Source organism: Talpa occidentalis, unplaced genomic scaffold, assembly GCF_014898055.3.
Source record: "Talpa occidentalis isolate TD23 unplaced genomic scaffold, MPIMG_talOcc4v2.1 talOcc4.13, whole genome shotgun sequence".
NCBI classification, from domain to species: Eukaryota; Metazoa; Chordata; class Mammalia; order Eulipotyphla; family Talpidae; genus Talpa; species Talpa occidentalis.
The window spans coordinates 11,376,691-11,391,244 of record NW_023601322.1 but is presented as its reverse complement, the minus strand read 5'-3'; the positions used below and the strand labels follow the sequence as shown (position 1 = coordinate 11,391,244).

The window sequence follows — 14,554 nt, the reverse complement described above, 5'->3', positions numbered from 1 at the left end:
CAAAGCTGGCTGCTTTTCAAGACATTAAAATGCAAACTTGCCCGGCCAGGGCGCTATTCCCTTGGTTCTGGAGGAACCGAATGTCCTTCCCTCCTCACAGCTTGCCATGTTTGCGATGCTTGTGGAAATCAACGGTAGGAACAGCCGCTGTGGGGTGAATCTGCTTCCTCCGGGCACTCAGGCTCCAGCACCCAGTCAAAGACGCCAGAAGGAAGGCGCCCGGCTGTGCTTCCTGACCCAAGCAGTTGGCCTGGGCTCCAGCATCAGACCCACCTAAGGGTGGGCAGGAGCCAGCCCTTAGAAGGGGTGTCCGGGGCTGCACCAGGACTCACCCATCAAGGATCCTCTAAAACGCAGTGTGGTTGCAGATGACCATGCAGGTGTGTGGGGTGAACAGCAGGGGGTCCCATGAAGGGGCAGGATTTTGGGAGGCCCAGCTCTGAATCAGCTTGGAATCAGCACAATGAACAGGAGGAACTGGGCACAAAGGCCAGGCTGTCCCTTCCTTGATGTTTCTCATTGGAAGGGCCCATGTCTTGGGGGTAACGACATTCTCTTCTGTTTGTTCTGCCATCATATGGTTGTCAAGGCTGGGGACAGGCCCTGGGGCTGTGGTGACATGGGTGAGGGACCAAAGGACAGGCAGGCAGGGTGGGGAGGCCCTTGGTCAGGAAGGAAATGTCAGCAGTCGGTGGTAAAATCACAGTCAAAGACATGGCAAAATCCCAAGGCTGAGGAAAATCCGAGAGCACAGCCTGCTGGGGCTGGCGTGGATTACGCCGTGTGTCATCAGATGAAGCCTGTGGAAAGGCAGCTGCTGAAGCTGCTGGGTTCTGGAGGCTGCGTGGCATTTGACTCTGGTTTCTCTTCAGCCTCACTGGTCCCCTGTACAAACGTGTGTCTCTAACGCCAGACAATTCCCTGGGCTAAATCTGCCTTGTACTTTCTTCCCACGGCTCCCGTGTCCTGCCCGACCTTGGTCGGCCCTGAAAAAGATTTTGCCATGTTGTGTAAGAACCGGGTTTTTTTTCCCTTGTGTATCTTTGAAGTTACACAGATGCTTCAGGCAGGAAAACCTGGCCATTTGGGGGGCTACAAATCTAGCAGCTCACCAGGCCCCGGGACAGACCACTGAGCTGTGGCATCCCAAAACCGTGACCTTGGGGTCCTGGCCCCCCTCACCATTGCTCCTTCTCTTCTGCTCAACCTCCTTCTTTTTCTTTCCCTGATTCTTATGGCTGAATTGAATGGCAGGCCCCAAACTCTGCTTGGTTTATGGGTGTGGGGCGACTCTGAAGACGTTTAATCTTTCCTGAATTGTTTATATTGATTTTGTGATAGCATGAGTGATAATGACTGACGCAGGCCTGCTCCTCCCTGTAAATCAGCGAGAAACTACTAAGGTGAACCCATGGAGGCGAGGGCTGTGGGGACATGAGGTAACGAACTGCTGCTGTGGGTGCGGCGGAGCGGACCCCTTCCGTATTTCTGGCCGTTGACTGTGCCAAGAGAGCTTGCTGTGCTCGTCTTCATGGGGAACTTCTCACTTGTGTTTTGGAGGGGACCTCCTCAAGGGAGGTGACCAAGGCTTGCTTTTTATCTCTTTTCAAAAATCTGACACACTTGAGCATGTGAAATTTGGACACAGACACACACACAGGCATCCTGTGGCATGAAGGCAGAGGTGGGGTGATGCAGCACAAGTCAAAGAAGGTCATAGTTCCTGGGGCCCTCCAGAAGCCAGGGGAGAGCATGGGTGGGATTCCCTCTCACAGCCTCAGACAGAAACACCGTGATCTTGGCCTCCGGGAGGGCAAATCTCTGTTCCCGAAGTTCCCCGTTTGTGGAGCTCTGGCCCGGCCCGAGGCCAGCTGGCACAGGGTGGCGCCAGGGAGCAGGTGCAGGCTGGGTTCTGTGTCCTGCTTCAGGCTGCAGCCAAGGCGGGACGTCAGCCACAGGAAACGAGGTTCTGAACGTCATATTAAAAAATGCTATTGATTTTTTCAATCAAACTTGAGTGATTTTCCATTTGTTTATGAAGCTAGGTGATTTGGGGAGAACACCTTCACGCCCTCACATGGTGCCAGCTTTCCTTGCCCCCGCCATAGCTCCAGGGCCGGTACCCATCCCCTGCCCCCTCTCTCCACCTTCTCCCCTCTAGGAAACAGTATTTTCTTTTCACAGAGTCTAGAGTTAACACAAATAATATTTCTGAGTGAAGAAGAACCACTAGGGATGAGGGGCGACAAGTTTGGGTTAAATTACCCTCAAGGTTTTTGTTCTCGTACCTTCTGTTTTCTCTGTGCAGGTGGTGAGAAGAGGCCTGGAGAAAGTGAACAGTAGCTGCCAAGTTTGATGACTGATGCTAAGAAGTCCATCAAGCATGTGGGGACTGTCTTCAGGAGGCACCGTGGGCACTACTTCAAGATGAAGTGGACCTTGGAGGCCCTCCCCAAGGCTTCTAGACAAACAGGTCATTGCAAACATGATTTTGTCCCTGCTTTTCACCAGCTGCATTTTGCTGTTGGCAAAGGTGCGCCCCTATTAACCTCCATGCTCCAATTCAGGAACACACTCCTGGCAAACAGCACTTCAGCAAGCTTCATGGAGACAGACAGACTAGAATGTTGAGGCTTTATTTGCCAGATAACTAGCTGGGAGACTGTATAAACATCAAGGAAAATAAAGTGATGCAAATACATTATTTTGCAAATTAAGATGAAGCCCAACTGATGAGAGGAAACAGGAAGCCCTTCTGTCCAAATTCTGAGAGCATGCATGGACTCAGAGCCTAGCTCCACACAGATAATCTTAGAACATTCAGAGGAAGATGCCCCAGGACAGCTGATGCAGGGAACAGTCTAGGCAACTATATCAGATGGAAGGAGAGTTCTTTCCTAGCAACTTCCGCCCTGTTCCTTGTCAATGTCAGGATACACTGTTTAAGATGAGAATCAGTTTTATTCTGTATGGTATGGCATGTTTCACTGTCATTTCTGGCATTGTCCAGCGAGCTTCTGAAAGGTCATCCACTCTCTAGACAGGGAAAGGCACTTTTGTTCCTTTTAGTATTTTCTGTTGATTAGGGGCTTGGAATCCTTATAATCTAGAAGGTTAGGTGTTAATATGTAGTTGTTGATAGAGGCAAATGGTTTTTGCTGGTAAGAGAGGCAATTCCAAAAGTTACGACTTTTTTTTTTTGCCTGTAGACTAGTTAGTCATTTAAAAAAATAAAATTCAGAAACTATAACATTCTATGTATCCATCCGTCCATCCATCCATCCATCCATCCATATGAAATTTTTATATCCTCCTTTAAGCTGTTTTGTCTTTCTACTGGGTCTCTCATTAATGAGTTACATAACACCCTGTCATGTGCTCACTATGTATTTGTATGAGATTCTGTTTTTCAAACATTTTGAAAAATACACTTACTATGTGGACCAAAAACCCAGGCTCTAGGCCACCTGGGATAAAAATATATATACAGGCCAGGCATAGTTTTATTGAATTGCCGCCCTCTTTATTGAATTTCTGCTCTCTGAGAAACTCCTTTATCTTCCTGACACTTCAACTATGCATTAAGTTAAAAAACCAGAAAGTTCAGTGTGCTGTAGTCAGCTCTCTCTGAATATCTAGTCTGACATATTGATGAAAAGTCCTTCCAATTGACTTCTTGGCAGTTAGAGGTTTATTATATGTGCTAAGCAGCACCTTCTGAGAGAAGGAAAATACCTCCATTACCCCTGCCCACAGCGGTGGCATAAATCCCAAGCCATCATTCCCCTCCTGGAATTAAGTCATTGTTTTCCTTTCTGTCGGTGAAGCTGGGAAGGTAGTGCCCTGAGCTATAGACTGCTTGATAGATTTTGGTCTAATGGAGAAAGCCAATCTGAGCAAATCAAACTGACATATTAGGAAGAGGAAGAGGAAGAGAAGCAGAGAGAGAGAGAGAGAGAGAGAGAGAGAGAGAAAGGAGTCCCAAGTCCCGAGGCTCAGTGTCCCCCACCCCTCCCCCAGGGAGACAGCAGAAACCCAAACATGCCCCATCATACCTGATCAACTTGGAGTCAGACTTCTGTCACTTGCAACACAAAGAATTCTGACAATTCCTGATCATAAACATTATTCTAGACTCAAGATTATGTAAATTTGTTAACCTAAAAGTACTATTTGGCTGAATCTGTATGACAGAATTATTACTGTTAAGTGGTTTCCACACTCAGGTGCAAAGCACATATGGAGACACTTGCTCAGAATATATCACTCTTGTGTGTGAAAACACACTCATAAACACGCAGAGCCAGTGGGGGTGAAGCCACTTGAGGGAGCACTTTACAGAGAAGGACATCCATGAACACCCTTGAACTTGTCAGGACCGTGTTCCTCAGGCTGTGAGAGGCTGTCAAATGCACAGGGAGACGTTCCTCTGCAAATCTGAACCCATTATTATTTATTGGCAACATTGACTACAGAAGAGAACTTTTGGAGGAAAAACATTTGAACAAATATTGACCAGTTTGATCAAAGACAGCAATTTATAGATTGAAAAAGTAAGCAAACCCCAAGAGAGACCAACACAAAGAACACCGCACATGCCAAAAATGATGAAAACAAGTAGATATGAAAAAAGGCTTAAAAGCAGCCAGATATTAAGTATAAAAAGGCAGCAGATCGGGGAATAAGAATAACAGCTTCTCAGAAAAAAAAAATTCCAGAAGACAATGGAATGATATATTTAAAATAAGGGGAAAAAATCCATATTCAGTGTAAAAATCTTTCAAAAATAAAGGCAAAAGATATGAAGGCAAGTTGTGGATGTCAGACAAGTGAAGGTTGAGAAGAATAGTAGAGAATTTGCTGCAAAGAAAATCAGGACTACCGTACCCTAGAGAAGTTAAGGGAATCTCGTGGAAAGAAGTTTGCTTTTTGCCACGTGTGTAAGGCAGGGAGTGGAGGGGCCATTTAAATATCACTGCAAGTGTGGCTCAGAGTGTTACAGGGCAGGGAGAGGGGCAGCCCAAGCCCCGCAAACCTGCCTATTCTATATAGGGTTCTGCCATCCACCGCATCAACACAAAACATGAGACTTTAATGGGAAGGAACTTTAATACAACTAGGAAACAATACAGGAAAGGTGAAGAATCTAGTTTCTAAATGAAGCACCCAAAGTCACCCGTCCCCTCGTGGGTAAAACTCCATCCAAATGGGATCGGCCCAGAACAAGGCCCCAAAGCCTGCCCCAAGTCTAAAGCATCTTCCGGTGGGGACCCACAGAAAAGGGTCAGAAACAACCAGACAAGCCCAGAAGGAAAAGAGCAAAATCAACATCAAGATAAAAGCTGCCATTGTCACCTCCCCACGGGTCTCACCCACATCTGTGTCACCCAGTCCACGACCAAAAGACAAGCGCAGTTTCTTCACGTGTCTCTAGGCTCCTTGCGCCTCCTCCAGGTCTCCTGGCTCCATCCTGCTTCCTTCCTTCCTCAGTCTCCTCGGCAGCCTCTTCTCTCCCTGCTCAGCTCCACCCTCCCTTGGGTGGGGCAGGGAACCTGGAACCTCCCCCTTTCCTGGGGACCCCCCTGTTACAAGAGGAGGGAAATCAGAACACTGAGGATGGAGAATTGAGTATAAATTGCAGATAAAACCAGGTCAAAGGCTGCCCTTTGGAGAGGGTTGTGGAGTGAGCAGGATGTTGTGGGGGGGGGGGGTCATGCTGAGCAGGCTGGGCTGAGTCTCCCATGAGGGAAGAGTCCAAGCTGTGGCCCTCTCAGCAATGTGCCAAGGGAAGGGGGAGGCTCCCAGAGAGCCTCGGCTTTGTGGGGTGTGCTGTGCTCCCTCCCTGCTGTGGGGAATTGGGGCACAATCTGCTAGGTGGCCTGTGACCCTCCCCAGGGCTCCTTGGGATCTTGTTCAATTTTAACAAACACACAACCCTAATGTGCTGGCCCTTGTGGCAAACACATATTTTGGCAAACGCACAATTGCTAATGAATTAAGTAACATTTGGCAAAGCATCTGCGCTGCCATCAAGTTACCAGCTTCTGGGGAAACTGGCACTTGAGCTGGTACCTCTGGCTGCTGTCTGGCAGCTCCTCCCCGGGCTCCAGACAGCCTCCTGGGGGCGGAGGGGCCTGGGAGGTGAGGAAGGACGGTGGTCACTGCCTCCCTGTTTCCACGGCACCTGCTCGTGTAGCTGGAAGAATGTTCTGTTTGGTTAACATTTTTCTGGTAGCCAGTGACAGAAACCTAGCTCTCTCCAGCTTAAACCAGAAGGCGACTTTGCGAAAAAGATACCGGGAGTCGTGTGGAACCCAGGACAGGAATGAGGTCACCCTGGAAGCCTCTGGAACCCAGAACTCCAGCTCCAACCCAGCCCCACACTGTGCATCCCGTCAGTTCCTCACCCCTCATTCTACGCCTGGGGCCTCTTTCCTGGTTCCTGGAGGAAACAGCACTGCAGGCTGCCTGAGGCACCAGGGAGTCTCCACCTCAAAGCATGGGGAAGGCCTCCTGCACCAGCTGTGCAGGACCCACCCCCTAGCTGGACCACTGGGGCCATGATGGTGTGGGTGCTGTGGCTGGCCCATCGGGCATCTGTGCCAGGACCTGTGGGCAGGATGGGGAGCTGACTGGAACCTGCCAACCTTCATCAGCTGCACCTGTGAGGCCTTGCCGGCGCCCCCAAGGCACCATGGGGGAAGATGAGATCCAGAGCGGGCTGCAGGCGTCATGGTGGAGCCAAGACTCACCAGGAGTCAGAAAGGCTCGGGAAGTTGGCTAAGAAAGGGCCTCACTCCAAACACTGGGTAGACCCGAGAAGCCCAGGCTGGCAGCGACACCACTGGCGAGCAGGAGGGTGTGAAGCTGGAGCAGGACAAGACCTCAAGTGCATTCATGGGTGCAGGGACGGAAGCCAAAGACTCAGCGGTGAAGGAGTCACACGTCGGGACAAGGTGAGGCGGTAGGACAGGACAGATTGTGGGGGGAGGGAGATGCGGGCCCCCACAAAGACCCCTTAACTCCACTGCTATCTGGGGAGAAGGGGGTGGGGTAGGAAAGAATTTTTATATAATCACAAATTGACCCAGTTTTAACACTGAAAATGACTATACTTGGTTGCTGCAAACCAGGTAGAGGAGCTTTAATGTAAATTTTCCAAGTTATAGAAAAAATATGGTTACGTTTTGCTCCTTGTGACATTTATACTCCCACAGGCCAGGAGAGGCCACGCTTTGGTTCCTAAAGTTGAGGAAACTGAGGCCCAAGAAGAGGACAAATGGCTCAAGGTGACACAGGCACAGCCAGGTGGGCAGCCCCGCTCTGGAGTCTTTTTTTTTTTTTTTTTTTTTTTTTTTTTTTAGATTTTTTTTTAAAGAGGCACGTATTTTATTCATTTATTTGTTTGTTTGTTTGTTTGTTTTTTGTTTACACATGCACTGGGTACAGTCAGAAGTGCGGGAGGGTGAGAGAATTCACCAGAGCCAGAGCAGGGAGCAGAGCAGGCAGAAGGACCGAAGTACACTGCTGAGGGGAGCAGCGGGCGGCAGGAGAGGTCTGCGCGCCATGTGGGACCCTCCTCCGGTGGCCGGGGAGCAGCCGGGGATCGAACCGGCGCTGCAGAGGCTGCGGGCAGCTTCACAACCCAGCGCTCAACCACTGCGCCACCAGGGAGGCCCGACCCGCTCTGGAGTCTTGTTCCAGCGAGGCCAGGCTCTGGGGGAGCGGTGTCCTCTGCCTGTGTCTGCCAAACTCTCGCAGAAAGCCCTGACCTTGTCCATGAGGCAAGTAGAAGAAAACACCTCCCTCCTTCCTTCCTCCTCCTCCTTCTCTCTCTCCCTGGCACCCGCCACTCCCTCCCCTGTCCTTGATGCTTTTCTTACCATAAAATCTCTCCTTGACAACAAGCAAAGGTAATGACAAGAGTCAGTTGACCCACACACGGGTTACTCTGACAAAGGGCTTATTTTGACGAGAGCCCTTAGGCCACAGAGTGAGATAGATGGAGGAGGAGGGAGCAGCAGCCCAGACCCCCACCTTCTGCTGATGACACCCCTGGATAACACGGCAGTTCTTCTGAGACACATCCGTCCACAGGCGCAGAGTGACTCAGACAGCTGGTCACGGTGCCACTCATCGGGCACGGCTGACTCAGATCTGAGACGCCTTGACTCATCCCTCCCCAGCCAGCCAGGATCTGGAGGTCCTCTAGCACTGACCAAACTCCCAGTGTCCCATCAGATATCCTACTGCCCCCCCTCCATGAGAAATGAGCCCTACTGCTCTCTATGGGGCGCCGGTAGACCAGGACCCGAGATTCTGCAGTGTCTGTGACTTGCTGATGGCTTCTGTCACCATGTGTTCAAGAGGGAAACTTGAACTTGGAAACCAAAAGTTGCAACTCCCACCTGGAGCTGTGTCTGTTCATGCATCTCCTGGGGCTTCCAAGGGTAGCATTAGAGAGGAGAGGCTGTGTGGTGTAGCAAACGAGAGAGTGTGTTTGGGGTGAGCACACCACGATTCAAGTTCTTTCTTTTTTTTTAAAGTATCTTTTAAAAAGATTTTATTTATTTTTGTGTAGAAGAACTGGGGTGTAGGTGCAGGAGGAGAGAGGATTCACCAGAGAATGGGTGGGGAAAAGGATAGGCAGATTACTGAACTACACTGCTGAGGGGAGCAGCAGGTGAGACAGGAGAGGTCTGCTGCACCATGTGGGTAGCTCCCTGGCTGGGGATCGAACTTAGGCTGCTGTGGTGATTGTGGTGGGTGACAGCACTGAGACTTAAACCCTAGGCCATCAGGGAGGCCCAGTGTCCGGAGCCGTCCGGAGCATGCGCCGTGTTGCGTATGTGTGCCATGAGTTAAGTTTCGCTTTACCATTTTGCTTTCGGAGAACCACAGGTTTTTCCTGTAAATTACATGCGACTGGGAGGTACGGGGGGAGGAGCTACGAGGGTATAAGAGGAGAACGCAGGAGAGAGAAGGGAGAAGAAAAGAGATTTACGAGGAGAACCATGAGAGAGGAGAGTGCTGCGAGAGGAGCAGAGAGAAGGCCAGGGAAGTAAGAAAGACAGGGAAAAGTAAGAGAAGGAAAAGGAAAAATAAAGAAGCATGCGCTAGCGTCAAGTTGTCTCCAGCCCCTCATTTCAATCCTCAGCCCTTCTCTTTTCGTGCCTCCGAATCCCGCGGGTCGGGACAGGTGGCGCCCAACGTGGGGCACGAAAAAGAACAAAGGAACCACTGAAGGACCAGCTATGGAGAGCCGGCAAGTAAAGTAAGATAAGGTAGCTGGGATCATGGGCAATTCAATGTCCAAGGGGCGATTAGTTATTTCCCTGGAAGCTCTCCTAAAAAAGTTTGGGGTTCCTCTTAGTAAGAAAAATTCTAAAAAGATTTGTAGAGACCCTTAGTATCACTAGTAAGTGGTTTCTGGAGCAGGACCAGGTCGATAGTGCCAACTGGAATAAGGCAATAGGAGATAGAGGAGGAGCCGACATTCAATTAACAAAGGTCATTCAAGGGTCGACAGAACCATGAGCGGAGTTCCTAGCAAGACTGATGACTGCAGCTGGCCGAATTCTAGGTAACACTGATGCCTCCCTACCGATAGTTAAACAGCTTACATTTTGAAAATGCTAATAAGTGGTGGTAGGAAGCTATCAGACCCTGGAAAGCTCCGGCTAGTTTGTATGGTTATGTGAGACTTTTTAGGATATTCGTGTATGTAATAACCATTCATGTCTGGACTGGTGCCCTTTTGCCCTGGTGGACCAGGGTGAGGTGAAATTATATAATGGCACTTACTCTGCAAACAGTACCTTTGAACAATCCGTTAGTGTCCAGAATAATGGGTCGGGGAGTTTGTCTGCTGCTGTCTGTCTGTCCCCTCCCTTCTTTCTTGTCCTCTCCAATAATGCAGGAAATGCCACTGTGTTGGACTGTTCAGCGGAGACCTGCGCCCTCTCTGCCTGCTGGGCCTGGAGTGCGGAGAGGGCGGTGATCATTCGTCTACCTTCTACTTTTAATCATGCCCATGGTTGTTTCTGCACACCTCTCCCCTGTTCCACCTAGGAGGAGACGTGATTTTAGCATCACGGCAGCTATTGTCGCCGTTTCAATAGCGGTGGCCATGGCTGCGGCTGCTGCCGCCGTTCCTGTCACTCAAGCTGCTGCAAATACGGACACTATGGACAGTTTAGCTGCCAGTGTTGCTTCTGCGTTGTCAACACAGTAAGATATGAATGGACATTTGCGGAATGGACTTTTTGTGCTTGGTCAGCAGATAGCTCTAATGTAAAAAGGGATAGACACACATTTGTTAACTGCTCACATACCTTGTAACCCTCTGTACCGTTTTATTTGTGTTACCCCTGTTACGGGTGAGGGTCTCATTGCCTGGTTTAGAGGACTCTTCCCGGAGTTGTAAGCTTGGGGCAGGGTGGTAGCCTTAGCTCTTGGTTTTTTGCTGTTTGTGTATTCGGCATATGGTTTCTCCGTCAGCTACGGAGGCGAAACAAAGAACATGCTATGGCGGTCAGGCAAGCACTTGGCGCCATGGTACTTGACCAGGACTCCCCAGTGGCACCTGGATGGGTCAACTTAGTCCTAGAGAACCTGTGAGCCAAAGACGGGTAAGAGCGTAGCCTGTCCAGACCAACCTAAGACAGCGGTCCGGACCAAGTGTGCCGGACTAGCAATGACGGGTAAGGCTGGCCACGGGATGTGCCAACCTAAGACAGGCCAGGTGTCTCATTTAAAAGAAAAAAGGGGGAGATGTCCGGAGCCGTCCGGAGCATGCGCCGTGTTGCATATGCGTGCCATGAGTTAAGTTTCGCTTTACCGTTTCGCTTTCGGAGAACCACAGGTTTTTCCTGTAAATCACATGAGACTGGGAGGTACGGGGGGAGGAGCTACGAGGGTGTAAGAGGAGAAGGCGGGAGAGAGGAGAGAAGAAAAGAGATTTAAGAGAACCACGAGAGAGGAGCGTGCTGCGAGAGGAGCAGAGAGAAGGCCAGGGAAGTAAGAAAGACAGGGCAAAGAAAGACATGGAAAAGTAAGAGAAGGAAAAGGAAAGATAAAGAAGCATGCGCTAGCGTCAAGTTGTCTCCAGCCCCTCATTTCAATCCTCAGCCCTTCTCTTTTCGTGCCTACGAATCCCGCGGGTCGGGACAACCAGGATTCAAGTTCTAACTGTTATCTCGTAGCTCTGTGACATTGGGCAAGTTGCAGATCATCTGTGAGTTTCTATTTTCTATAAAATGGCTTTTTGGGTAAGTATGAAACTGACGGTAGAGAAGCACTTAAGTGATAAGAAAATAAACATGCAACCAATGTTAGCTGGTGCTGACTGCCTCCATGGCAATCCCACACCCCACTCACAAGGGTTATCCTGATGCGCTAAGGTTTAAACTCTCACATACACCTTTTATTACAGCCTCCCTAGAATCAGGTCTGCACACTGACAGCTTCAGCTGGTCCTAAGAGCGGGGCCTCTGGATTCTTAGTGGCCAACAGACCAAATCCATCAATAAATTAGAGAGCGAACCAATTGTTGCATGGGAAATTTCTGAAAGTGCTATTTCTGCTTATCTTACGAGAGGGGAGTGAGAGTATTTGGGAGGATGGACGCCTGGGTTGAGGGGATTTTACAAGTAGAGTTAATATGCTTATTTCTCCATGGAAAAAGGAGAAATAAAGAACTACTATGTTGAGACCAAGATACATAATGAATCAAAGAAAACCCTATAAGGATCAAGACTGGGGTAGAGGAATGCTTGCTTTATGACATCAGTTAAACTAGGTCACCCCAGATATTAGCTGTAGAGCCAAAGGTAAGTAAACTCTGCTCCTTGTCCAAGTCCTTTGGAGAATATGAGCGCGTATGAGCAAAGACTGTATTTGACATCACAGCAGTGCTGCAGATGGAGACAGGAGATGAGGACCGAGACGGGGGTTGGGGGAAACGAGTCCCAGCCAAGTGGAGTGGGGGGCTTGATGGTGTTTTGAGACCTCAATTGACCTAAATAACTTCCTTTATAACAACAAGTCAAACAGACAAAACTGGGCCCAGTAGCATCAAAAATAGATGCACAACAGAGCTCCCAGATGACGTCATCACAGACGCATCATGCAGAGGGAACAGGTGCATGTTGAGGGTGGACCCTGCCCTGTGGCCAGGTGTGTGAGGTTGCAAGGGGTGGGGGTCAGTTGGGGTCATAGCTCCTACCTTTTCCCCCTATATCAAATGGCCTCTTTCCTTGTTTTGAAGGGCCTAGTGTTAAGGAAGTGCAATTTAACATTGTTGAGCATAATTTTTTGATAAGTGTTTGTTCCCTGCTCTATTTTTGCTAGAGAATTTCAAGGTTCTCTGACAAAGAGCTAGCCAGAGCTGTTCAATATCGTTTCAATAAAGGCTTTATGGTTGTCCAGCTTTTCAGAGAAGATGCCAGCTGTGGGTGGAGATTTGACCTAGATAGGCCCTTTGAAGTATGAGATATGACTCTAAATGGAGCAATTGGCTAATGGGTAGGTAATTCAGGCTTCAAAGTCACCTATGGCTGAAGCCCAGGTGATTTTGTTGGAAATGTGGGACCCTTGCAATAACATGACACCAAAAATTGCCTCAGCTCACCACTTTACTTTGGGTTAACAAGATTTAAACATCTATTTAAAAAAATCAAATTTCTTAAGGTCTAGTCGACTAATTTAAGTTTCTTGCTTCTTCCTGTTTTAGCTAATTTGTGTGATACTGAGAAGTCATTTCTTTCTCTGAGCCTTATGCTCACCATCAAAAAGGTGAAAAGATTTTAACTACGTGGTTTCTTTTTTCTTTCCCAGTACCATCCCTTTACCCCATCTGACCCTTTCTCCTTCCCCAGGCCTGCTTAGTGTCAGGGACCTCACTACGTTTATTAGTGTCTGATGTTTTTATAATATTTTGCTTTGTCAGACATCCAATATTTTGCTTTGTCAAACATCCAATATTTCCTGTCTCATTATGACTTGCTTTGCTACACATAATTCCCTCCAACTCTTTCCATTCTGCTGTAAATGGCAGCATTTCATCTTTCTCCCGACTGAACAGTAGTCCACTGTATGGCTATACCATGTCTTCTTGATCTGATCCTCCATCAGTGGCCCCTTGGGCTGCAACTATGTGATGTCTATAGTCCCTTCCAATTTGACATTCCAAGACTGTTTATCATCTTTACTGTACAGATTTAGAAATTAGCCTTTCTGCAGGAAAATGTAAACTTTAAGTGTTCATGCGCTTTGGCTCAGTCATTCAATTTCCAGGATCTAATCTTCCAGAATTCCCCTCGCCCCCATCCCCCTCTCTCTCCACATACACTGCTTGGAAACAAATTCACAAGAGCAGAGGCAAAGCCCAGAGGATGTGACCTGAGAACAGGGGACTGGAAAGCGCTGGCTCGCTGGTCAAGCACGTGAACTCTTCTCGAAACCTGCTGCACCGAGCGGCCTTCTTTTCAGTTAAGGACAATGCTAACCTCCCAGCTCCTCAGGCTGAAAACCCCAGAGTTGTTCTAATTTCATTTCTTCTCTCATATCCTCTGTCCATTCTTTAAACTCCTGAGGACTCTACCTTCAAAATAAATCCAGAATCTGAACACATCTAAACATTTTCACTGCTACCACCTAGTTTCAGTTTTTAGTACTAGTTTTAATGACCACTGTATCTTCCTGGACTGAGGGCAACAGTATTTTCCACTTACAAGTGTGTATAGCTGATCTTTGGTAGAATTTCACGCAGACTACTTCTGATTCAAGCCTTGTTTTTCCACTACTGCCCACCTACTTGCAAAGCCAAGGGCTATAGGACACTCTCACATCAGGATGCCACTGATGTGGCCACTCTCACATCTTTAGTGCCACTGCCTGCTTAACAGGTGAATTGGCACAATGGGGACAGTATTTGGAGAAAACTTTCCAACATCAGGATGGCAGGAGATGACCAGGAACCACGTAAACATAACCTCTAAATTCAAAGCAAATGTATCTTCCATTCAACTTCTCCTTAACTGAATCCTCAAAATGCTCCTTGTCCTCCAGTGTGAAAGGAATTATCACAGAGGAGATCTTGAAATGCAAAAAACAGGACTCATTACCAATAGCAATTCAAATATCTTGCTTTTGAAAATATTCTAAGGCCATATGATCATTTTTTCTTCAAGGCCTTGGGAGGGGATTTTGCAATTGAAGAGTCCCAAAGCTTACCTTTGTTTCATCGGAAGTCAGCTTCTGGGACATCTTAAATAGCAACAGGCGCCTTTCCCCCAGAGCCCCCAGCCTCTCTCATTTTTTTATTATGAGAAGACATATAGGTAGTTTCTTATTTCCTCCAGATACTGTGTAATTATTTATGAAATCTCCCCCTGCTACAATGTAAGCTTCATGAGGGCTAGAGTTTTTGCTTGTTTTGTACACTAATTCTCAAGTGCCTAGAACAGGGTGAAGTGCATAGTAAGTGCTCCCCCCAAATCTGTGAACTAGTGAATGAAATAAACAATGCCCAAATTAGTGAATTATGAACTAA

General features: G+C 48.3%; 1 protein-coding gene across 1 annotated transcript in view; it reads left to right on the top strand.

Moving 5' to 3' along the window:
* LOC119243745 (O-acyltransferase like protein) overlaps positions 1-277 on the top strand; it is a 50,632-nt gene extending 50,355 nt beyond the window's left edge. Inside the window, 1 exon segment of the mRNA XM_054694629.1 lies at positions 101-277. Coding sequence (XP_054550604.1) covers positions 101-277 — 177 coding nt within the window.
* Positions 278-14,554: the final 14,277 nt, after the last annotated feature.